Source organism: Lygodium microphyllum, chromosome 2 (assembly GCF_053477565.2).
Source record: "Lygodium microphyllum isolate KBCC chromosome 2, Lygodium_microphyllum_v1.1.10, whole genome shotgun sequence".
Classification (NCBI taxonomy): Eukaryota; Viridiplantae; Streptophyta; class Polypodiopsida; order Schizaeales; family Lygodiaceae; genus Lygodium; species Lygodium microphyllum.
Window position 1 is genome coordinate 173,518,958 of NC_141136.1, and position 27,157 is coordinate 173,546,114.

At 36.6% G+C, this 27,157-nt stretch overlaps 1 protein-coding gene across 2 annotated transcripts; it reads right to left on the reverse strand.

Moving 5' to 3' along the window:
* Positions 1 to 4,999: 4,999 nt before the first annotated feature.
* LOC148040628 (UDP-glycosyltransferase 85A7-like) lies at positions 5,000 to 16,503 on the reverse strand. 2 transcript variants are annotated; one of them, XM_087701439.1, is made up of 2 exons: positions 15,876 to 16,503; positions 5,000 to 6,609 (listed from the first exon to the last, which is right to left on the reverse strand). In XM_087701439.1, exons 1-2 carry the CDS (start codon positions 16,465 to 16,467, stop codon positions 5,633 to 5,635), a joined length of 1,569 nt encoding a protein of 522 aa, XP_087557565.1. In that variant the 5' UTR covers positions 16,468 to 16,503; the 3' UTR covers positions 5,000 to 5,632. The 2 variants fall into 2 exon arrangements, with proteins under 2 accessions (XP_087557565.1, XP_087557574.1); XM_087701448.1 differs by lacking the exon at positions 5,000 to 6,609 and adding an exon at positions 15,281 to 15,616 and having other exon boundaries at positions 15,876 to 16,501.
* Positions 16,504 to 27,157: the final 10,654 nt, after the last annotated feature.

The window sequence follows — 27,157 nt, forward strand, 5'->3', positions numbered from 1 at the left end:
TCCTAAGAAATTAAAAGTATCAAAATGGCCATATCACAAAGTGATTTATGTAGTGGCACTTGGATACCATCGAAGTATGTGTCGTAATGTTTTTGAGTGCCCGTGCCCCCTTACCACATGAGGAGAGAGAGTAGGGGAGTCGAACCCCTTAATACTTAAAGTGACTACGCCAAGCGGACACCAAGCTCTCTTTGGAAGAAGGGAAGTTGAATCTCTCTACCAAAACCATGGGAGAGTGCCAACTCCCCCCCTCCCACACTATGATTAATTCAATAACCCTACTATGTGAGGGTTTAGGGTTTTAACCTTACTTGTCAAGGTCTCTTGTATGCCATGGAGAAACCAATCTATGGAGAGAGGTGATCAAATGCATCCCCCCCTTCTTCTTTCTCTCTATCCCCTCCTTAAATTTAAGTTCAATATAGGAAATCAAGAGGGGTCTACCACTAATGTATACGCTTAAGTGTCCCCTTCCAAAAAACCCCCTCCCTTACACTCACATGATACCATACAACATCTATAGTGAACCCCCCGAGCATATACCACACACACAAGAGAAAGCTCACTCAAGAACAGAGGAAGAGAGATGGAGGACAAAACTTTTTCTTGCCGATTTCTTCTTATTCTTTTATACACAATAAAATGTACACAAAGTATAGATAATATACAACATAAAGAAAAGTTTTCTATTAAGTCAAACAATGCATAATTGATTATATTAATCAACTGGAACTATAACTATACGAGTTGTAGGTAGGTGCAACAAAATAAATATAATAACTAATAAGTTAGTGGCTATGTGAAGATCGTAATGATCATGAATATACTAAGTGTAGACATGTGGATCCATCTAGCCAAGTGGTCCATCATCAATGTCCACACATGTTGAGTTTTCCATCTCACTAGGTGAGGTTAACACCAATACTATTTTGTGAAATGATGTAGCCTAGTAAAATATCACCTTAAACAACAATTACACATTTGAGTATATTTAGACTTAATCTTGCCTCTCAGCATCTTGTGAGACAAAGCCAGAGATGCGTCAGGTGAAGGATGGCCTTTCCAAAGACATTGAAATCATCCAAAAAGAACCTCATAAAATCAGTGAGGTAAGGCCCAAAAAGCTCCTTCATATCTCTTTGAAAGGAGACTAGAGCATTCTTGAGAGAAAACCACATCACTGTACAAATATATACTCTCCATGCAGTAATGAAAGCTATTTTAGCTTGGTCTTTTGGAACAAGGCACATTTGATTGTATTCGCTGAAACCATCAATGAAGGAGTACATCTCGTGGCGAACTACTTCATCGAGTATGATATCTAAATAAGTGATGGGGAAAGGATTTGGGATTGTGACTAAATTAAGCTTTCTATAATCCACACAACGAAAGAGTGACAATCATGGAGATCTAATCTACTCGATCTATTATAGCCATGAAACTTACTCTTAGTAGTCAATCCAACTCCTCATTGACTTGTTTAGCAATGTGAGGGTTCATCCTATAGCTTTGCATATGGATTGGGACATCATTTGATTTTAGAGAAATTCGGTGGTGTTGATAGAAATGAGGATCTAGCCCTTTCATATTAAAATATTCCCAAGCAAACACATTGAATTCAGTCAACAAACTAATGAATTGTTGATGGAATGTTGGCTATATTTTGACATTAATCTTGACTGGTTTTCAGACCAAGATAGATTGTGTCTAATTCATCTTTTTTACTCATGTCACTTTTTGCATCTGCACTTCAAACTTGTGCTTTTGATTTGGGATTTCACTGATGTTAGCATCATCAATAATCTCGTTAGTATTGGTGTCATCTTCTATGGAATCTAGGCTATGATTTTCGAAATTGTCTAGATTGTTATTCTTTTTGTACTCTTTCGGGACTTGAGGTTGCAAACTCTGGGATTGCATGTACTGTTCATTGATTTAGAGAACATTTATGGGACACCAGGGCTACAAGTCAACATTAGCCTTCCAAAACTCTTATTCCTCATCATCACTTAAGCCCTCGACCAAGCGAGTGAGGCAATATTGGTTAAGAAGACTATTATCTTGTGTCGACTCTAGCAGATTGTTAATTCATCCTTATCCCAGTTATGACTAACTCTTGCTTAGCATAGCTAAGGTCTTTCCAATAGTAGGTAGTAATCTTTGCCAACATGCTCCATATTCAAGACTACTAGGAAAACTGAAAACTGAATTGTGGCAATTTTGAGAAGTATAGGCCCGATGATGCCTAGAGGTCATACCCATTGCTTATTGATCATCCTCACTAGGAAGGGAATTTTTTTCCAATCCATTAATCCCAATTGTTGGCAAGTCACCAATGTGATGATATTGACCCCTTATCCACTATGGAGTACGGCATTTGGGATGATTTGGTCCTTCAGTAAACATGAATTACCAGAATGGTCAGATCAAACATGGAACCTATTGGGATCTTTTGAACTATTTCCTTTAACACATGGGCCTTCATGGCTGCTACTTCCAGTTTGATTGGGCACTCAGGTTGAATCATTATTAGGAGTGATCATTGAAAGCCAAGACCAGATTTAGGAGATCACATAATGGAATGGGATGGTAATGTGGACACGTCCCTATCCGGTTGATACTTTGGATGAGTCTAGAATAGCCAAAGTGTTTGGCATGTTCCCTTCCATTGTTATAGGTTTTCTTTTGTTTGTGTTGACTTCTACTAAATCACATATTTAAGAATTTGGGAATTCTTAATGTAATTAATATTTGGACACATGGTCAAATCTTATCCCCTTACTTGAAGGTGAAAATTTCCCTAGATACTATATAAGAAACCCCCCAAGTCCCAATCTCAAATATGGGGTTAAGATTTAGCCACTTGGTCATAATCTTTACTCCTTATTTGAAAGTAGAACTTGGGAGATTCCCAAATTCTCTAATATGGTATTACTACCTCACGCCTAATATCTAGGGTTTTACTCTGTCTCTATTCAAGATGATCTTCTAGATTCTTCTTAAGAGATTTTTCAGTATGAGCATCTAAAATTTGACTTTTTTGCTTGCCAGGATGAGCTTCTGGCTGCTTTCTTATTTGAATTCTAGGGCAACTGCCCTGGTTCTTCACTCCACTTGGTTGTTGCAAGTGTTCTCATGTAACTTGTTTGTTTTCCTCTTGTGTCACGTGTGCTATTCGTTGGGCAAAGTCCACTTTTAATCAAGTTGGGGGTTGGATTTTTTCCTACTATGGGTGGGGGTGAGTCTTCATAGACTATTACATTCCCTGGGTGGGATATGCTAAGTAAAATACAATTGCCTAGAGCTTCCTTGGGTTCTGCCTTGCATTTAACCTTCGAATTAAAACTTGGGACTGAATATTGCATGGTTGCTAGCTCACATATGGTCTACATCTTGCTACCTGTGGTGTGGTAGACTTTCTCTTGCTCAGCCCATGAACTCCCTGTGGATCACAACGCAGTACCCTTTTAGGTTTTACCAAACTAGGTAATCACATGCACCTTTGATGATCTCCACTATGTTAGCACCAAACATATGTGTTAGGCCTTGTCTTTGTCTTTTTTGAGCATCATAGACATGGATATCTGAATACTTGGATCACAAGTGCACTTTTTATATACAAAAGAAGCAATGTTTACCTAATGGCTGAAAATTCCCTCAGCCTCTTCCACCTCCACCTCTACCACACCCACCATGGCCATTGCTAGGTTGCTCATAGTCCCGATTGGTACATGCCACAGCAAGGGTAGGAATCGATTTGGCCCAAAGCTTTGTCCATTGGCTGAAAGTGTTTGCTCTGGTCCCTTGCCATCATCTAGGATAGGCCATCTAGTACCTACCATTACATTGGTAGTACTCAGTGTTGTGCATGGCCATGTTACAAATGTTGCATCATTTTAAGTTTAGGCGACATTAAATTTGAACATGTCTTGGATTGTTGCATTGTGTGCACCAAAGGTTTCGAACCTCATTCTTTTTTATGTTTTCCACTTTATTCTTAGGTTTATTTTTTTATTCTTCCTCTTCGGAGTCAGATTCTACATTGCTAGAGTCTGCTTCCAAGTAAGAATCAAAAGTGGACTCACTGCTATCATCATGTTCATGTTTTGGGATGGACTTCCTAGATTTCTTCCCTTTTCTTGACTTTTCTTTTGATAAGAACTACTCTAACAAGAGAGCTTTCTTATAGAATGGGTAAATGTTATTACCCAATAGATCATTAGAAGCAAATGCTTTCTGGAAAGGTTTGTTGAAACTTTGAACATAAAGGGTATTCAACATTTCATCTTTTTCCTAGGCATTGGCATCAATGCGAATGTTGAGTATTGTGAACTTGGCAGTATATGCCTAGACATATTTGTCACCATGCTTAAGGTGGTGGAGTCTTTTGCTTGTGCTACATTTTCTACAACTTGAGAGAGGTGAAAAAGAAGAGAAGAGAAGGAGAGAAGAGAAGAGGTGGAGAGGAAAGAAAGAGGAGGAGAAGGGAAGAAGAGGAGAAGAGAGAAGAGGTGGAGAAGAATGTAAAAAGGCAATGAAAAAGGATCCCCCTATTTTGGATGGTCTCCATTGGCCACCTTCATATCCCCTATTGAAACCACCAAAAATGAGCTTAATCATAATCCTAACCATCCCAAATTGAGTATTATTAAAAATTAATGATGTATTGGTTGGGGGGAGGACATTACAAGAAGTTGCCACTATCCTCTATCTTCAAGCCCCATAGATGGGAAACAAACATACACGCAAATCAACAAAATTTCTTCCTGGCTATTTGAGTAAGATAGACATGTGATGCTCTATCACCAATTAAGATAATGAGGCACAATGAACCGCACAAATCATGCTAAGAAATCATGACACTTGCATAAAGAGATAAATCACATGTAAAGCAAATGCTTTTAAGAGTGATAAGATATCACTAAATCCGGAGGAGTATGAATGATACAATTAGTAAGCATCAAATAAGAAAGAAATATTCCTTTATCATCAACCAGTATTCACATAATCAAAAGTGACAACCAAAGTAGCTCACATAGAGCTTGAAATTCTAACAATCACATCTTATAACTCTAGAAATTTGTAGTTTAAACTATGCTATTATTTGCATTAATTTATATATTCCCCCTTCTTCTACATGATCCAACTCCTTATTAATGTATTTATTAGTACTATAAGTAAATCCACTTAATGTATGACATGAATTTATTTACAAAAATGAGTTTCAAAATGGAGATGATCCAAAACACAACTATATGAATAATAATAAAGGTTTCCACATGACAATCATGTGAATGCCTTATGAGACTCTTCACAATTTCTTACTCTCCCTATAAGATATACCTTGTTTTTACATGTATATATAGTAGAAATAGGAATTTTAAATGCTAGCTTATAATTGCTTGCATTTAGTCCACTTTGGTTATTAGACTATGTTTATGAATCCTCTAGACTCCCTCTAGATAGGTGCTGTTGCAAAGTGAAGACTCCAAATGTTATTGCACGTAAATTGATAGACATGAGGAAAATGCATGAATTGTACATAGAAAATGGGTGTCTCAATGAATGTGAGGGTAGAATATAGCAAGTAAGTGAGCAAATAATTTGAGACATAGTGTAAACTAGGCCTACTTTACTCCTCCCTATGGTTCATGATTTTTTCAATAAAAAGACCAAGTGCCTTATGCAAAGTAATACTATCTATAGACCTTTTTGCAATGGCCTTCCAATTTTGAGCCCTTGCTCGAAGAAGTTTCCCTTTCTCACCCTCTATAAGTTGTCTAGTAAGGGTGGCTATTTGGTTCGCATCAAATAGGGCATCCTTGTGTATTGGCTTACTAAGTTGCAATCCAACTTGCCATGTATCCACGATTAATTTGGAAGTAAGCACTTGATCAGTGGCAAGGGGACAACCCAATATAGGAACACCCCCAGAGAGGGACTCCAAGGTGGAATTCCAACCACAATGGCTTAAGAATCCACCAATTGCAAGATGTTGGAGGATGTGAGATTGTGGGGCCCACTCTACCAGAAGCCCTACATCACTAATGTCAAACTCAGTAGCATCTATACTACACCTACAAGCAATTAAAAAATGTTGTTCTGATGCCTTTAATCCTTGGACAAGCTCTTTCAAATCCAAAGGGGTGAGCCTTGCCATGCTACCAAAAGCCACATACATGACACTATGTGGTTTTTGCTTATCTAACCATTCCATGCACTCATTAGCAATAGATTCATTATGATCCATTCCAATTATCTCTTCTTCTAGCATAAATAGAGGGCCAATCGCATGTGCATCAACATTATTATGCACTTTGATGGAGTTGAAGACGGACTCTTCTAAATCATGGATGGTGTTAATTAAGAGTAGGGATGCCTCACAAACCCTACGCACTTGGTCTATGTAGAAGGAGAAAATAATGTCCGACTTATCCTCAATTTGTAGAAAAGAAGGAAAATCCTTACGATCAAGGTCCCCAATGCATGGTATATGCACTTTCTCTGTATAGTCATCAGGCACATGATGGTATAATGGACGACTTGCCAACCTCCTGCCATGCACTAGGTCATCAATGTCTTCCTCAAAGGTAGATCTCCCACTTGGCACTGCAATTAAGCATACAAAGTTATGATATGAAATTGATTTTTGAATCACATGCAAAAGATCAATTGATAATACCATATGGTAGAATAAAATTAAATCATTTTTTGTAGTTGTACTCAAATTTTATTTAGCCTACAGTTACAAATAGAAGGAGCAAGGGCATGTCTTTAAAATATCACTGCTACAAAAGGAGATTACCTTTCATGAGTAATTTCAAGAGAAATAATCACATGCAATTAATTGAGTGCGAAAAGAGTACCTTTCATGAATTGTAAGAAAAATGATCACATTCAACATGTTGACAATTTTCACAATGCTTGTTGATTATATAATGCTATAACTTGGAGGGAAACTTGAAATATTTTATCTTTAGTAAAGCCATAGTTATTTTGCTATGACATCGAAACTACATATTATCCTCTTCGTATCATTAGCTTGAAAGGAATGTCATTTCCACCCTAGTTGTGAGGGTATACTAAAGCTTGAAGTTCTTCAAAGTAATAGTACACCAAGTTGAGAAATTAAGGTTTCCTAACCACAATATGGTAGATATGTGAGCTGATGCACACAAATGTACTTTTGGTTCTCTTTTGATACAATTGACATCGCATGCCATCCTCCTCTATGAATCATTGAGATGGAAAGAAAAGTGTAGAGTATATTGCAACTCATTTGATAAGAAACCACATGACAATCCTCATGCATTTGTAAGCTTATGAGTGAGAACAATTATTGCAATTCTAGTTTTAATGACCAAGTTGCATTTGTACACCTATATTTTATATAAACACAAGTTACACTTTTATATAGTTGTATATCTGTAATGGCTTAATCATTGTGCTTTCACTAATTTTTTGTACAAAAGATCTTACCATGTGTACAATATAAGCTCATATCACTTTTTTCTACCATAAGAAACAATAAAATCCTTCCTCTTTAGTCTTTTGCTCTCTTACCACATCGTTTCCTACTTTGTTTATGTAAGAGATGGAAAATAGGGTACATAGGGGTAGGTACTACTATTTTGTACCCAATTTTGACATAAGACAAGTCTCCTTCATCTCCTCTCTCTCAAGTCTCCTTCATCTCCTCTCTCAAGTCTCCTTCATCTCCTCTCTCTCAAGTCTCCTTCATCTTCTCTCTTTCTCAACTTTCATGGTCCCTCTGATTTTCTAGTCTTTCTCTCTCCTTGTCACTCTCGTTCTCTCTCTTCTACACCTCTTCTTCTCTCTCTTTTGCAATATTCTCTCTCTTCTTTCTCTCTCTTTAGTCATGTCCTTGATAGTTTACCTATTCTTGATGATTGAAAATAGTATTTCATGCACCTTGTGTAGCATCCTTGCACCCTCCATCAATGTTTATAAAGAATTAGATCAAATAATAAACAAAACTAAATTACTAAAAAGTAAAATTTTATACATTCTAGTGTGCAGTCCTTGTACCCTCCACCAACATGCATATATAATCAATTTAAATATGTCAAAAAACTAATTTTAAGATTTAGTGGATCTCAATGCAACAACATTCTAGTGTGCAATCCTTGTACCCTCCACCAACATGCATATATGATCAATTTAAATATGTCAAAAAAACTAATTTTAAGATTTAGTGCATTTAATGCAACATGCTATGTAGAAACTTTTGTAAATAGACAAGTATATGGGAGCTCAAAGGAGTAAATGTTTGTATAATAAGAAAGGATTAGCACCCTTGTATTATGAAAGAAGAGTTTTACGAACATCCATATCTTCATAGATACATAGATTGCATAATGAGATACTTACACTTCTTTAAGTTACATGAATTTAGAAATCTTACTAAAAATGAATGCATAAAAGCTTTCTTTTGATGAAAATGATAAGATTCATGCTTTACATTTTTGGCTATGCATTTAGCAAGTGAGAATTTAAACATGGACTTTCATAAGGTCTTGAGTTATTTCAACTAAAAGTGTGCCTTATAAGTAAAAATTGATTGAGTCAAAAGTGCACTGTATTCCATGTTATTCAGCTTTTCCTTGAGAACTTGAAAAAGAATAGGTGGTGACACATGTATAAGCCATGAATAGTAAATGTCAAAGTACAAGTATTATGGCTCTTGGCAAGAGAGAGTTGGATGACTTTGGCAACTAGAGCTCTTCTTTAGCTAGGGCTCTTCTCTTCTTATAGGAGGGAGTTCTAGGGTTTTCTCCCATTACTACTAGAGTTTTCCCTAAATTCATGGGCATCTATAAGAGGAGTTCTAGAATTTTGTTTTGGTGCAATGACCATTGGATTGAGAGTTGGCATCCTCACAATGAAAGTAGGTGTATTATCACATCCTTGTATTTGATCTCATGGAAAGCTATAAATCATATTTATGAGACCAATTTTGAAAGCAATGAGCTTGAGGATCTAGTGTCAAACCACTCTTTTGGCCAGAATGGATAATGTTGGGGTTCCGTGTAATAATGACCAACATATGGTATACTTTGGATTGAGAGGGATGTCAAATGACATGGATTAGCAATCATTGGGTCCAACCATTGCTAATGTGGCAAGATGATGATGTGGCAACAAGATTTCATGCAAAAAGTAGTGCAAAAGCATGTATGTACCTTGTTTTTTGTGGAAAAAAACAAAATGATGATGCTATTGATAACCAGAACAACTAATAATGATGAGAAAAGTAAAATCAATGCAAGGGGAAAAACATTCAAGGAGCCAACATGGACTATGGAGAAAAAGTGGAGCACAGAAATAGCAACATAGATTTTTTCATAGACCATGTCTTAACAGTGATGAAGAGCGACAAAAAGCTTAGTAATAGCTTAAGCTTTAAAATTAAGGAAAGTGAAGTGCTTTATGTGCACCTGGTGGAGTATGAAGGGAGTTTACGCAATCTTTCAAGGGAAAGGATGGGCAAAGACTATGAGGAGGAGGTGAGTAAGTGCAACATGAAATGCTACTAAGGTGAAGAGGACAAGAAGAGCATGGAAGCACTTTGTGGAGGGTTCAATGCAAATTTTGACGGGGATCTAATGGCCGTACATGTACTTCTATCTTTAGAGGTTTAGACGAAGGCTTGTTTCCTAATGTTTTCACATGCTAACCTATTAACCCTTGCTACAGAAGATCTTGTCTCTATACCAACTCAATATATGCTTTTGGGAATTGTGCACTAACCATAAAAGATAGACAAGGGATATATGGAAATAGATACTCCCTTATCGAGGGGGATTGCCATTCTTATTTCAAAATACCCTATTTTGTGTAATATTTCCACGCAATTAAAAGTTAGTTGCTTAGTACGAAAGTTAGTTAGTCAATTAATAAGTTAGTAAGGCTACTAACTAAAGTAAAAACTAACTAACATTGTTAACTAACAATTTTTATTTAATTAAGAATATGTTTTTTTAAAAGAAAAAAAAGAAAAGAGAGATTGGCAAAATCATGTGTGCAACGATCACAGTTTACACGCAGTAAATAGCACTTTGAATAGGGAGAAAAAGAAGGAGTGATCTAAAAATTTTCTAAGCAAGTGTCTTGGAGTTTTACCCCCCTCCGGCCAATGGAACCATCAGATTTATGATTTGAGCATTAGATCACTGATTTTTCCAGGATCCCCTCCATAAAGAGCTCTTCCTCTTAGCCACAACCCTTCTTCTCTTGTTTAGCTATAAATATGAGGCATGGGAGGCACAAGGAAGCACAAGGAGACCCCGAGAGGTTTAGAGAGAGAGAGAGGAGTTACCTTGAGAGGCTACAAGGGAGAGAGTTAGGTCAATTCCCCCTATCTTGGTCTTCGACTAAGCCATCTTCTCTTATGCTCTTCCATCTCAAAATCCATTGCTCATTTATCTCTCAAATCTACTTGTAGAAGATGGCCCCCAAGCAAAGAATGTCGTGTGCGGATGGCAATCCTACAGCTAGCAACAAAGCTTTGGGCAAAGGCATCACTGTCAATCCAATTGCGGTACTGGTCGTAAGTAATGTATTTCCAAATTGATAGATGCTTGCTTTGATTCTCCCATGAGATACATTAGGCCACATACTATGATGCACGAGAATAGGTCATTGAAAATGATAAATTTCATCTCACATATTCGAAAGGTGGGGTTTGCAAAGTGCATCTAGATGCTATGCGACAAATCCATACATAGCAAGAATAGAATATACGGTTCCAAGGTATTGTCGACTCCCTCTTCTTGTGAATTAATAGTTATGTTTTCACCATGTTGAAGGGATATGTTGAGCTTGCATGCCTAATGGATTGCATGGCAAGCAACTTAGTCTAAAAGAGAATCATTTTCAAAGCTCTAGACCCTTGCCCAAGCTCTCGCTAATATCATGTTTATCAATCCAATTTGGGGATTGGGCTAGATACGAACAACAACTCCAAGCCTCAAGGCAAGTAGAAAGCTCAAGGGATTAGGAAACCCCAGACAAAGTAAAGACCACTACGTTTGGGAAGAGGGCTGGGTTATCGATCAATGTAAGTAATATATAGGACTCGCATCTTGTACAATGTTTGAAACATTAACTTATGCCCTAGCTAAGGGAAGGGAGTGTTAAGTAAATTTTGCATAATATCGCTCCTAGATCCCAAGGGGGAGAGCGAATATGCGATGGAAAGGTTATCGCTTCTATTCTTATATTGTTTGGAAAAATACAATTGGTTTTGTTGGTTGTTCAAACATGCTTTTGCATTCAACTAATTGTTGAATTGTCATTTGAATGATTATTCCAAGTCTTATGATTTATGGTAAATGCATGGCAAGGGTCTCTGATGACAAGTTGCCGTGGGAATAAATGAATGTTTTCTAAAAGATGATATTAGGGTTGAATGCCTTGTTTGTGTTTGATTTTTAAAGGATTTAATTAAGAAAATGATATTTTGCATGTGTGGATCATCTCCAAGGTCACATCTCGGATTAACCCGAGAAGAGCACTGCTAGATTCGTAGGCTGAAGGTCAAGTGGTTAAAAGGCCAACCACATAAATGGTGTTTCACTCCTAGGCCGCTTGTGGATCAAGTGGAGCTCTGGACACCCCTTGCCAACTCCGAAACAGAGTTGAGGACATCCGTGGCCCCAACGTTTGTGGTGTTGGAAGATCCTATTATAGTTAAAGGATGGAAATTATGGTGCTGTGTGATTTGGACCGGGTACTTCTATAGGGGCAAAAGGGACATATAATTTCTCCTATATGAGCAGGAGACAAAGATTAACCGAAAGATAAGTTAAGGAACTTGTTTGTCAAAAGGATTGCTTGCTCTCTTTTCATGCCAATGCTTTAAGTTATGCGAACAAACCCTATTCCCTAAAATGCTTAATTAAGAAAGTTGATTTTAAATGTCACACATAAATGTGATAGGACCTAATTAGATAACTAAAGAACGCCCACTGAGGGAAGCGAGTGGGCGGAACCCCCAATGGGTTTGTCCTATGAGAGGGTGGTCCCAGATAATTGAGAGGATTCTCACAAGGTTTTACAAATGTCCCTAACCCTTAGGTATTGCTAGGTTAGAACCCCAATTCATGCCATTATAGGGGACCAAAATGGGACTATACCCTACAAGTAGAGAGGTTGAGCGACACATCCCTCTCATTTCCTATTCTCTTTGACCCAAGTGCAACATGGGTTTTCTTTAATTTTGGTATCTCTGCTTAAAGTCGGATGTCCAGGACCTAATGCTAGAATGCTGCCAGGAGACCTTGACCACTAGGAACCTAGATTTTAGGTCGATCCTAGTGGGTTCGCGGTCATGAACGTTCCGTTGCGAGGCATACTCAAGAAATCCTGGGTGACAAACCCCATGGCATTCCATGGGAGTGCCGGGAGGCACCACGTAGACTTATCTCTTGATGGACCTCTAAAAATGTGCTTAGACAACTGATAGGCGGGCACGTTACATTTTGTGAGCTGTATTTGGTGGAATTGAGATGGCTATAGGCAAGGGTATTGAAGCTTGAGAAGCTAGATCAAGTTGGTGATATTAAAGATGACCTGTTTGTAAAAAATTTTGAATAAGGTTATACACACTCATGCCAAAGGCACGATAAGTACAATCATGTATCTTTGCTCTGTCTTTGTTTGTAGCAATTATGAAAGTAGAGAGTACAATTTATATTGCCCACAAACTAAGCATATTTGATCGGATATCATATTTGTGAACAATTTTTTGTAGTCTTTACTTTCATGCATCAAGGAGAAAAATATATACCTATTTTGAATGGTAGGCAATCAACTATAACACTAAATGAGGCAATTTTCAAGCCTACATAGAATTCCAATAAATTCACAGATTAGTCTATTATGATGGACTTGTTGATCAAAGAGTAGAGATTAAGCAATCTAAGGCTATGGAAAAATGACTATTCAAATATTTTGTAGCAATATATTCAATACATATTTATCTAGTTGTACTTGTTCTAGCTCTCACAGTGCCTCTTATGCATCAAATTATTTAGCAATAGTTTTTTCCAGTATGTGTGAGGAGGATAAACTTGTTTCTTTTAAAGATGGTATAAAATTCCAAACATGAAATAGCTACTATTATGCAACTACATACGATGATGTTTCAACAATGACACTTGATACTGATGTGACTTGACTCCTATAAAAAGGCCATTATTACTAAGTGGGTTTGTAAGTTCAAACATAAGCCAAATTCTAGTGTTAATCACCATAAGGCTTGGTTTGTGGAAAAGGGTTATGCTCAACAAAAGAACATTGCCTTTATAATAAGACCTTCACTTGCACTTACCATGCGATGACAATTCCTAGAATTTGTATATTAAAGTAATTCATATTGGTTGGATTGTGATCAGTGGAACTTTAAAATGGCATTTATCATGATAATTTGAATGAAGAAGTGTGTGTGGTAACTCATGCATATCATGGCTATGAACAAAAAGTAGCCCACATGGCCACTTCTAATTGTGAAGCTAAGTACTCATGGTATTTATTGTGTATGGCCAAAGCCATCAGGGCTTAGGTAAGAAGAGTTTGTAGCACATAGAAGTAAAAAGCAAAAATATGTGGATTACTATATCAAATTAAACAAAATATTAGAGAAATAAAATTCATGCAAAAAAGAAGTTATGAAGTTGTACGAAAGCATATTCTCTTGCACATATTGAGGGTTGCATTGTGGTCTATCATATTTGATGAGTCTCTAGAGTCAAGTAATTGTTAAAACCAAGTTTTAAGAACTATTAAAGTTTTTAAATGAGCTATTCACTTATATAATTTTGAGCTTTCTCACAAATTAATGGATTTAATAACCCTTCAAAATAAGAGCTATTAGCTTTAAAAACATCTAAAAATATTTATTTGACATATAAAAATATTTAGATGTTAAAAAATAAAATCATAAGTTTAACTAGATTAATATTTATTTTTGTAAATTAAATAGCTAAATATTATAATATGTAATAAATAGTTAATAAATAAATCTCACATGTTTAAGTTGTTTAAATTTTAGATTTTAATTTTCAATAAATTAAATATTGCAAAAATATTGATAAAAGATCAACCAAAGAATTGTAATAACATTACTTAATCAATTTATTCTTCAAGTAGACATATGTAGGAGGGGGACTCTTAAGAGATGGTGGCAGCTTTCCTTGTTAAATTCCTACAACTTTAAATCTAACAACTTGTGTTATGCCATTGGAAGTATGGTGACATTTTCCCCCCCCAGGTTTTGTAAATGTTCATATCTACTTGAAAAATAAATCCCTTAGTTCTTTAATACTACTTGTGTACCTTCTACTTTAACATTTACTTTACTTTTAAGCTATTAATTATAAACAATTGTAAGATATGTAATTTTTTTAGTTTGAGTCATTCATTAAACTAACTTAAAATTTGAATTACTTCAAGAGATTAAAAAGGTCACTAGACATACTTAAACTAAGGTTTCCTTAAGCCATAACCTTAGTAATCCTTGAAAATTAAAAGAGAGAAATAGTAAGATGATTTTAAAATTTATTACTTAATTCTAAACATTTTCTTTCTCATTTCTTAGCCAAGACCAACCATACAACGTACACTAAAAATTTATTGAAGTTGCAAGAAAAATTATTTCATATCAAATTTTATTTCCTATGAAATATTGTAATTTATCATTTCTTATGAGTGGATATTTGCAACTTGAAGTCCACTTTTGAAGTCATTTTATGAACACATCTAGGGCCTTCCTTTACATGTAAGAATGCACATTATCCTAGATCATTTTAAAGTTTACTTATATCTTTTATCCAAGACATTTGAAGGTCTATGTGATGGTTCCCTACACCATGTCCCTTAAATGCAATGTTATAGCTACGATATAGAACTCAAAAGTGACTTTATCTAGCATTGCAATATACTTGATTACCAAACTCTAAAGTGGCCATGCCTATCAATTAAGATTCCTCACACATGAAGTCATTTTGTAGCAATTGGACTTTACATATGCATATGCTTTAGTTTACTTTGAACATTGCAAATGTAAGGCAATTTGAAAACTTTTCCGGGGCGTAATATCCTTGAAAAGTGTTGCTTGACTTATCTAGAGCATAAAATCAAAAAATGTAAATGTTTTTAAATTAATATATTTCATACCTTTTGGCGCGTACCAGTCAGTTTTAAAAGAATTGAAATATTATAACACCATTTTTATAAATTTTTTATATACAAAAGGGTATCATATAAAGGGGTTACTTACAGATTGAATAGAAAAGGGTTGTGTTTTATACAATAAAAATTCACAGATTAGGATATTTATAAATAGGCCATGAACACACGTTATATAGAGAATATATATATAGTGAACCCCCCGAGCTTCTACATTGGTCAGAAAGGGGATATTAAAGGTGGAACACTAGCTCGATTCAAATAATCAAATCCTCAATACTAGCGAGGGCCTAGGAAGATGGGGGCTCTCCAATTCTTTTAGACTAACTTGTGAATTTATTGTAAGTGCCCTTTGGCAGAGTTCTCCTGTACAACTTGTTGAGTAGGGGCATGATCTTACCTTGGCCTAGAAATTCATGGTGTTAAGTTGGAGAAAAACTTAATGCCAAGGATATTAAAGCACTGCTTCATCCATCTTTAGTGGAATCAAGGAAGATGGAAATCAATTTATTTTTAAATTAATATATTTCATACCTTTTGGCGCGTACCAGTTTTAAAAGAATTGAAATATGATGATGATGCCAAGGCCTATAAACTAAAGCTAAAGTTCAATGATTGATAAGAAGAGCATGACCAAATGGGGATGAGTCTCTTGAGGTGCGCACCTTTGAAGGGGAGCGTGCCTTGCGAGAGGAGGGTGGACGCGTGGAGGTACACCTGAAGCTCGGCAGCGAGGCTGGTCCAGAGGGCGACACGCGGCACGCGCAGGCGGTCGGCAAGATCCTGGGCCCACCCCAGGTACACGTCGGCCAGGATGCAGGCCACGCGGCGGCCTGTCATTGGCCGGATACTGTCGAGGGCCCGGTCGACGGCGAGAGGCAGGGAGCGGTCGAAGGCACGGAGGAGGCCTCGGACGTAGTCCCACGAACCCGCCGGCGCGTCCTGTTCGAGCTCCACCGTCACCACGCGAAGCCGGCCCCCACACGTCAGCAGCAGCTGCGGCGGAGCCGACGTGTCGGACGCCCATTGGTGTTCTCCGAGGAGCATGGCCAGGTGGGTGGTGTTGCGGCTGGTGTTGATGAAGGTGACGGCGCAGGAAGCGGGCGGCGTGGAGCGGAGCAGGGCCCTGCAGAGCTGCAGCATGGGCCGTATGTGCCCCGGCAGCGGGAATGGTATCGCCACCACCTCCATCCCCTGCTCGTGCTCATCCCCCATCTCTCTCTCTCTCTCTCTCTCTCTCTCTCTCGCAAAAAGCATGAACCCAGTGTTTCGGATAAGAGTTTATAGGCACTACATTTGCTCTTTACCCCTTCGCCCTCCCTCCATTCATTGGTCTAACATTAGTGGCCTTAGACTTTTCTAAACATGAAAGTGTCGTAAAGATCAAGAAAATCTCGAGTGTACTAATAAAAGGAGTAAAATAGTTATAAGTATCCTCGAGACTTAAGACTTAAGCATAGTACAACTTTTCTTAATATCGTGAAATCTATTTTATAGATTATTTAAAGCTTTCCCTTGGGGATTCTCAACCAACTCAACTGGACCAGAGCCTATGTGGCACAAGGAGGAGAGGTTTGGTATCCAAGAAATAAAGATGGCTGTTTTCAAAAGGGGAAAGGTGAGAGCCTATGTGGCACAAGGAGGAGAGGTTTGGTATCCAAGAAATAAAGATGGCTGTTTTCAAAAGGGGAAAGGTGAGTCTTTGAAAAGTTGTACCTATTTGTGGGTGTTCTATAGAGAGCAAGAGAGGGGTTCGGTATTCAAGAAAGAAAAAATGGTTGCTTTTGAAGGGTGATATGATGATACAAAGGGGAAAGGTGAGTCTTTGGAAAGCTGTTAGTGGCTCTTTCTCCAGAGAAATGATTTTCTTTTCTAATTGAACATATGAGCTAACATGATATTATATATTTTAGTGGTCTACCTATAATGTACATATACTCTAAAAACACCCGTGACAAATGCATATAAAAAGAGAGATGAATTTTCTTTTAAAGACACGAGATGACATTTTAATGGTTAAAAATATGCATTCAATATGTATATATACTACACACACACACACACACAAACATTGTATTAAAATATTAAAATTTATCTCAATTTTAAAAAATAACATTGAAATTATCAATTACAATGGTTGTTGATTGCATATGGCCTCATTAAACACATTTTTAAGACTCCCAAAATAGCCTCACATGTGAAAAAGTACTTTTTAAAAAAGTAAAAAAATAAGAGCTCCCTTTTTAGATTAAAAACATCATTTTCGACACAAGTTCTAATTAGAACAATAACTTTATTATTAAATAATTTTGTTTGAATTATTTTAAAAGCAAGATCTCATACAAGCCTTACATTTCCAAGTGCAATATTCTCGTATCTCTATCAAGGTTAAGTAAGGTCCTTATGTGCCCTATTGCAAGAAAAAGCACACTAGTCATCACCAAATAAAACCTTGTAATAAGTGATCAATCCAACCTTTTTTTTGTCTCACTATCTTATGAAACATGATTTTTTCGGCCATGATTATATTTATATGAGGTATTCTTGCTTTCATCCAAATTGATGGTAATGAACTTTTTTTGGATGCTATTGTGTGAAACACGAGTTTCATGTTGATGTTTTCTCCTAACTACATCATTATTCACATTTCATACATCAAGGACTATAGTTTGTATCTTTCACTTAATTTTTTAATTTTTCTTCCTTATTTGAGTTTCTTTTTTGCAGTTATTTGTTTTTTTCAAGGTTAGAGTGTCAAAGAGGGAGCTATCCCTTAAGGGAATCGAGGAAGAGATTTTGGAGGATAATTGTAATGACACTCTTTGATTTTCTTCAAAAGACAAAAAACTCATCCAAGTTTATGTACATTAAGGATGTATTGAATACTCCTTTTGATTTGCATGAGCTCTTAGGATATCTTAAACTTATTTGGGGGAATATGAACTCAAAAAGAACCCTTTAGCTTAAGAGTTAATAACTCCCTAATGACAAGAGATTTGAGATGGACCAATAATGAAGAGGGGATGGTGTACACATTTTGTCCACTTTTCTTTTCATTCTTGACTCAAAAAGATGGTTTCTCTCAAAAGTTGTGTGGTCTTGCACAAAATTTCTACTAAAAAATCATTTTCACTTACTAAGAAATGCTTGTATTCTAACATTGTGAAGGAAATTTGAGAAATTTTGTATTTTGAAATTTAAAATTTATTCATTCATCATTATAAACATAAATTTTTATCTCTCAAAATATGGCCCAAATTTCTATGTGGATCATATGCAAGCAATCCCTACCTAAATAGTAATATGTAACCTTAGGGAGCCTCCCTTTTAGAACATGTAAGATACCACGTGAATTCAAAGAAAATGATATTTTATTTAGTAAAATTTATAAAAGTATATTTATAAAATACATTTTTCTTGTAATTAAAAATTATAAATTTAGTAAAGTAAAAGGTGTCATTTTATGGCCTTATAGCATGTACAGAAAAGATGTTTCTTAATATCCTTTGAACACACATTATATGGATGATTTTTAATACGTACACCCCCTGAATATATAACCCTTTATAAGGGAGGAAAGGGTAGGTGGGCCCTTCCATTGATTGAAGAACATAATGGCACTACTATCACATATGGGAATGGATCCCATGATTTCCCTTTGTAAGCCCAAGCTCTAACTAGTAGGGTAAATGTCTAACGGTGTTAATACATGTAGTCCATAATATGATATTTTGAGACTATAGGCTCTTTTTTGGTATTTTAAATTAAAAACCATCATTTTTTTGTGAAAAAAATCACATTTTCTCTCATCATGGCATCTAGACCTAAAATGTTGACTAATTAGAAAGAGTAATCCTTCCCTTAATCTCTTCCTTATGAGGCCCTTTTCGAGCATACCTTTTCCCTAATTTGAAGAAACTTGAGGTATACATGGAATATTATACTAGACATGTAGAGAGTCTCACAATTAATAATTAGATTCAATTTAATTATGTGATCAAAGCAACCAATTCTCACAAGATAGCTTCAAATACTATATTTTATCTTATTGATGAGGAATTTAGAAAGCGTGAAAAAATCCATCTTTTTCATAAGGATCAACAACAATGTATTTTGATCCAAAAATACAAGATTCATTGTGTATGGAATATTATTCTTTAGAGAAAGTACAAGAGAATAACATAGAATATATTACATGCATGGATCAAGAGGTTATATTTAATAGTCAAAATATAAAAAAGGCAGAAGAAAAGGAGATAGAATTGAGTATAGGGATTGAAAAAGGCCCTCTTGATTATATCCCTACATTTCCTACTTACCTTATCAACAAAAAAAGATATGTATTGCTCACAATGATATTTAACATCTCTTCTATCTTAGAAGAGATTATTACTTTGCCATCCTCGCAGCATGGGGCGAGATTGACAACAATTTCATAAGTTATGAACCATGTCCACTAGCAGCTTTGGATGTTAAGAGGGAGATTTCTAAGATAGCTCCATAGCCTTGTATATATGTATTGATTAGATTTAAAATATGAAAATCTCGAGGGATCCACATTATAGAACTTGTAAGATACTATGTGAATTAAAAAGAAAGTGTATTATATTTAGTAAAACTTACAGGATTATATTTATAAAATGGATTTTTTAATTATAATTTCAAAAATTTCATAAGTTTAATGAAGTAAAAGTGGTAATTATAAAGCCTTATAGCATATCAAGTAAGGATATTTCTTAATATCTTTTGGACACATGTTATATAGATGATTTCTTATAGGTGGACCCCTTGAGATGAAAAGAAGGGCCTATTCTAGAAGAAGAGTTCTTAGAGGTCCAGAAAAGACTTGGCATTGAAGGCATGGGGTATGAAGAAACACTAAAGCCTCCATAAAGACCTTGATAACTTTCTTGGAAGATCCAAGGACTCTAGGTTACTAAAGCTTTGAAAAAGCCAAGGCCTTGTTTAGTATATTGGAAGCTTAAATAATCAAACTATTGCAATTTATCACTGTAGATTCTCAAGCTCTCTAAGTTTACCAATGATGCCTTTAAATACTATTTCGAAAGTCATTGGATCTAAATTTTTCAAAAGACGAGTGGAGGAAAATATAATATTGGTAGATAAGAAGAAGCGATAAGGGTTTTTGGCTACATGCCTAGTTACAATGAGTCTAGAGCCGAATATTTTAGAGTTCTTAGCTCCTATTTACTCTCCCATATAGGAGATATAAAAGATTTGAAGATTCTCCTGAGCTACAAAAGCAAGAGTTTTTGAAATATAGAGGCCTTATTGAGTGGGATAAAACCAAAGATTCCTTTGCAATAGAATCGGAATGAAGGATCTTAAAGAGTGAAGGGTTCTTGAAACCCATGTTTTACCTTCTCTTTGTTTAGTTTGTAACCATTTTGAAAATCTTTGCTAAATTTCATAAGGATTTAGATATCATTCTTTTCTTTTTTGGGTAACAATTTGTATAGTTTTTATGAAAATCTATTCTATGGTATGGTTGTATCTTTAAGCTTAAATTTATGCCAAATTTATCTATAGAACTATAAAAAAACCTCTAATAAACTATTTGCTTTGATTCTTCCTTCTATATATCTTGTGTGTCTAAAGTATTTTGTTCTTACATGATAATGTGATTTTTTCATGCATTGGGTTGACCAAATAGATAGACTTCTATATTGTTTGATAAAATATGGAGTATGGTTGTATAAAATATGCTACATAAGTAAAAAATAAAGAGAGTAGTTAAAAATATTATATGAGTTAGACAATGAAGGAATATAACAATGCTAACTTCGTACCATATCTTCTTATTGTATAGTGAGTGAACTATTGACTACCCCAAGCTTTTGTCATTGCCTTTTTGAAAATGTTCAATTGGTCTTTGAAGTCTTTGAGATCATCATCTTGTCGGAGAGAGAACTAGGGAGAGTGAAAGAGGAGAGAGAAGACTGCAGAAGAGAGAGAAAGACTCCAGGAAGAGAGAGAAGAACAATGATGAGGAGGGAGAAATACTAGATTTGGAGAAAGAAAAACAAGAAAGAGAGAAAAGCCATGGAAGTTGTGAGCAAGATGAGAGAGAAGGATAATAATTGTATTAATGTGTCAAAAAGATATAAAAAATTACATGTCCTCTTCTTTTATACCAATGTCAGTGTGACATGACATAATATCAATATTATTTACACTAAGTCATTATTCCTAGCTTCTTACAATCCATCCCTTCCCAAAAGTTTTTGCCCTCAAAAACAAACCTGAAAGACAAGAAAATGATGGATAGAATAGAGCACTACTCTGTTTTTACAGCTTTACAAATGGGAAAATGAATGAAGTATGACCAACCATATGGACTAAAATTGAAGAACAAGAGTAGGCATCAGCTATATACATGATCTGGAATACTTCAAAAGTATATGGAGCCATAAAATCTTCAACATATAATCTCAAAATGAAGTAGACAGCTTGTTGTGCAAATAGACTCTGCTGGACCAAATCTGCCATAACTTCTAGTAGAAGTGTCCAAATGAGGCGTACCATTGATCAAAATGGAGCTCTTGAAGAGTACTTTAAGCCCATGTAGATAGCTTAATTCAAAAAATTAGGCACGATAAAAACTGTTCTAAACCAGCGTGCTGTCCTGATCCTGTCTGCATAATCACTAGCTTCATAATCAATAGGCTTTAGCCACCAATGTATTCCTTAAGAAAGGAAACTCATCCAATATAGAATCAGGCCTCCAAGAAGCTTCCTCAGGCGGTAAACCTCTCCTTGCGATCAAATATTCCACGATAGAACGAGATCGAAGCTTCTTCTCACACTGACCTATAACAGCCTTTGGGAAGTACTGAATAAGACCTTATTCATCAATAGGTGGCAGCTCATCAACTATATCCATTGGATCACCATAAAAAGGCTTGAGCTGACTAACATGGAAGACATTTTGAATCTTTGTGGAAGAGGGAAGCTCTAATCTGTAAGCCAAGTCTCCAGTTTGCTTAAGGATCCGATAAGGGCCATAAAACCTGTGGGCAAGCTTATTACTAGATTCATCTTTTAATGTAGAGTACCTAGACTTGGGCACCTTCAGTAAGACCAACTCTCCTTCTTGAAACTCTAAAGGCCGCCTCTTCTCATCAGTATACATCTTCATTTGGTCTTGAGCTTTCCTAAGATTCATCTTGCATTGTTGAAGAAGGGTTTGCATTCTTTCTAGCTCTTCCTTACCACGAGGGTTGATCCTTTCATTAAAGATGATTGTGGGTAAGGGCACCTTGTAACCATACAAAGCCTCAAAGGGTGAAACTCCAATACTAGCGCGGGTAGAATTGTTATAAGCAAACTCAGCCAAGTGTAACCAAGAATCCCATGAGGTTTGGACATCATAGCAAAAATGGTGAAGATAAGTCTCCAACCATTTATTGACTTTTTCTGTTTGTCCATCAGTTTGTGGATGATAGGCCATAGATGGAGCCAATTTAGTTCCCATAGATGTAAATACCGCCTACCAAAAGTTACTCATAAACTTTGAGTCTCTATCATGAACAACCACCTATGGTAGATTGACTTTTCATCAAAAAGAAGAGTCAATTTTTCAATCTTCACAAAGGGCGCGTAATGAGGAAACCGTTATAATCCATGTAGTCTAAAAATCTGCTCCATAAACTGACTGGCCACTTGAGAGGCAGTAAACTGAATCTTGGTTGAAATAAAATAGGCTGCCTTGGTGAGTCTATCTACCACCACATATATACTATTCCATCCCTTCTTGGTAGTTGGCAAGCGAGTAATGAAATCCATAGTAATATGAGTCCATTTACCTGTAGGAATAGGTAACGGCTATAACAAACCTCCTGGCTTATGGGTGATGTCCTTATTCTGCTAACAAGGCATACACTTCATGACAAAGTCCTTGACATCTTTTCACAGTCCTTTCCAATAGAAACTTTTTCTGATCCTGTCATAGGTCTTGAAAACTCCTAAATGTTCAGCTAAAGGTGAAGAATATAGTTCCTCCATAATTTTCCGTGTAAAAGAAGAGGTAGAAGGAATAATAATCTTACCTTTCAACCAAATAAGGCCATTTTTAAACTGATAATGTGAGTTTTCTTTCATAAGACCTTGCTGTAATTTCTGAAAAATATGGCTGAATTCTTCATCCAAAAGATAAGCCTCCTGTAATTCTTCAATCCAATCATTATGCAATTCTGTCATAGCTGAAACTTTGCAAGCCCACATACGAGAAAGAGAATTAGCCACTATATTGTCTTTGCCTCTTGTATGAGTGATGTCAAAATCATAATTTTGTAGTGTAGCAACCCACCGACGCTACTTAGGAGTAAGATTGGATTGAGTAAGGAAATACTTAAGAACCCTATGATCACCGTGTACTCTGAATCGGCTGCCATACAAGTAATGGTGCCACTTCTTAATTGCATGCAAGATTGCCAACATCTCCTGGTCATAAACATTTATGGCCATTTCTTTATTTGTAAGCTTACAGCTCTCAAAGGCAATCACTCCATGCTCCTGTAACAAAACAGCCCCAATGCCATGGCCAATAGCATCACACTATATGGTAAATTCTTTGGAAAAGTCCGAGCATACTAAAATAGGAGTAGAGGTAATAAGCCCCTTTAACTTGTTGAAGCTACTATCTGCAAGAGCATCCCAAAAGAAAGCCTCCTTCTTCAACCTATCAGCAAAAGGAGCTGGAATGGCCACATAATGCTTGATGAATCGTCGATAGAATGAAGATAAACCAAGGAATCCTCTAAGAGAAGTAGTAGTAGTAGGTGTTGGCCAATCTTTTATACATTGCACCTTCGTGGGATCAGCATGTATTCCTTTTTCATTGACAATATGTCCCAAGTATTCCACTTCAGTCTGCATGAAAGAACACTTCTTCTCCTTAGCAAAAAGCCTCTGATGTCTCAATATATAAAAAACCCTCCTCATATGTGCCAAGTGATCCTGTAAAGTCTTACTGTAGATCAAAATGTCATCAAAGAACACCAAGACAAATTGAAAGAGGAAAGGCTATAAAATCTTATTCATCAGGCTTTGGAAGGTAGCTAAAGCATTTGTAAGCCCAAATGGCATCACTAAGAAATGATAGAGCCCCCGATCAGTCCTAAAAGCAGTCTTGACTTCGTCACCCTCTCGCATGCGAGTCTAATGATACCCTGACCTCAAATCAATCTTCATAAAGAATCGAGCCCCCTTGAGCTCATCAAGAAAATCATCAATCCTGGGTATCGGATACCTGTTCTTCATTGTGATCTTATTAAGATCCCTCTAATCAATGCACATTCTGAAAGATCCATCTTTCTTTTTGACTAACAGAACTGGAGATGCATAAGGTGAAGAACTTGGTTCAATGAATCCCATCTCAAGAAGTTCCTTGATTTTCTTGGTTACTTCCTCTCGTTCACACTTTGATAATCTGTAAGGTGGCTTATTGATTGTCTTTGAGTTGGACTCCAAATCAATGGGGTGATCTACTGCTCTCTTGGGAGGCAATGAAGTAGGTACCTTAAATAAATCCCTATACTCCTCAAGAAGAGCTGTCAAGGCTGGATGGTTTGCTGAATTATTGGGCTGATCTTGCATCTCTTTATTCAAATGCAAAACAAATATTTGTGAGTGCCTCTTGTACTCCCTTTTGAGTTGTTGAATGGTAGTAAGCTGAAAATATGATATACTAGGAATTCCCAGTAAATGGATAAGCTGTCCATTGAAGATAAACTCCATATACAACTATGAGAAATCCATATTGATCTTGCCTAATGTCATCAACCAATCATAACTGAGTACAATGTCTATAGGCCCCATTTCCAAAGTGATTAGATTTACTTTTGCTTCAAAGTTTTCAGCCAGCTATAAAGAAACATGTGGGTATATATGTGTGCTAATTTCCTCTTCACCATTGGCCACTTGAACTCTGATGGGCTGTTGTAAATCTGTGGGAATACAATTCAGCTTGTCCATTGATGGACTTATTCATAAAACTATGGGTACTGCCACTGTCTATCAGAATGAACACTGGCTTTCCACAAATGTTTCCCTTCATACGGAGTGTATTAGGGCTCTTAGATCCTGTCCAAGCATCCATGGAAATAGAACAATTAGTGGCAGCAAATGGCTCGTGATGAGTCCCACCTGGATCAAAAGGAACACTTCCACTTGGATCAAAAGGAAAAGAGTCAGCTAGATCATAGAAATACTCTTGCCCAACTTCTTCCTTAAGATCTTCATTTTCATCATTGAGTGCAATTGCATTAGCTTCATCCATCTCATCTTCAAAATCCTCAAAGACTAACATACTGTGAAGCTTGGGTTTGATATTTTTGTATACACACTTTGAGGCACGATTAGGTGTATACTTTTCACCACACTTGAAACATAAGCCTCTCCCCTTGTTTGAAGTCAACTCTAGGACTGTTTGCTGTCTTGAAATTACTTTGAGATTTAGAAGCATTGAACGGTGGATAAGTTGGTACCCGTAAGCTCCCATTTGGCACATGATTGCTGCCATAAGTGTTACCAACTTGCCCCTGTTTAAAAACAATCCTTGACTATCCAAAACCAGGCTAAAATGAAGATTCTCTTCTGTACTTTCTTCCATAGCGCTCCACAAAGCTCAATAGCCTTAAAGAGGGAAGTAGGGTTTTGTGCCATGACATCAGCTGATAAAGATGGCTCTAAACCATACATGTACTTGTGGAGCTTAGCCTCATCTCACTGATGCTTTCTACATACATGGTTAGGTCGAGAAATTGGTTAGTGTACTCTCTTACACTTAGGCCTCTTTGTTCCAAACCATACCATCTCCGTGCCAATTTCTCTTTTTCAAGAGGGGAGACAAATACTTCAGCCATAAGTGCCTTGAAACCTTCCCAATTCTCTACAAGTATGTTTTCTTTTTTTATATACCTCCACCAAGTATGGGCAAATCCCTCCAAATGCAAGGAAGAAAAATGAATTTTCATGTCATCAGTTTTAGGGAATATGTCAAAGTAGGATTCCATCTTAGAGGTCCACTCTTCTAAATCAGATGGTGAAGATGACTTACCATTAAATTTGGCTAGAACAATCTTGTCCTTTAGCTCTCTTTCATGGAATGGTTGTTGTCCCAAAATAGGCTGATCATGAGTACCATGTATGGAGCCCCCAAATTGAGGTGGAAATCTCCCAATAGGTGGCTGAGAACCACTATGCAATCTTCCTGTTGGTAGAGGACCCCTAGGAATTTGAGTATTTAGCCCAAAAGCTTGAGAGTTAGCTCCATTAAAATTGCCCAAATAGTCATCATGCCATTGTGAAGCCTCACCTACTTCATATTGGCTATTTGGGATGCGTCTTCTTCCAATAATCCCATGACAATGACCATTTTGGTTAGATGGCTGAAGTGGGACTGAAGGCTCACTGTTTGAATAAGCTTTCTCCTTAGCTTCTTTAGATCCCACTTGCATTTGCATCCATTGGGAGAATTGTTCCATAATTTGAGCATGAGATTCTACCAACTAACTTCTCAATGGAAGACTTCGTTTGATCAGTAGACAAAACTATTTGCTCCATTCTTGATAATATGGTCTCATGACGTTCCCTATGTCTTTGTTCATGTACGCACAAGGTATTATTGAGTATACTAACTTCCACTTGTTGTTGAGGCTCTTCAGGGCTCTCTTGAGGTGCATTATCCAACATGGAATCTTTGATTTGCTGAGCATAATCTTCCTGGACCTTATTTTTACCCTTATGTCCTGCCATAATAGTGCAGTCCTGCAGTACCCCCTGTCAGAAAAATGGCTATAACTTTTGCTAGGGAACTCCGATTTCAAAATTTTTTAGTTCAAATCGAAGCCAAGAATGCCCTCTTCGAGAGAGCTATAGCACGATATAACAGATTTAGGACAAAAAATTCTGCAACTCGATTTTT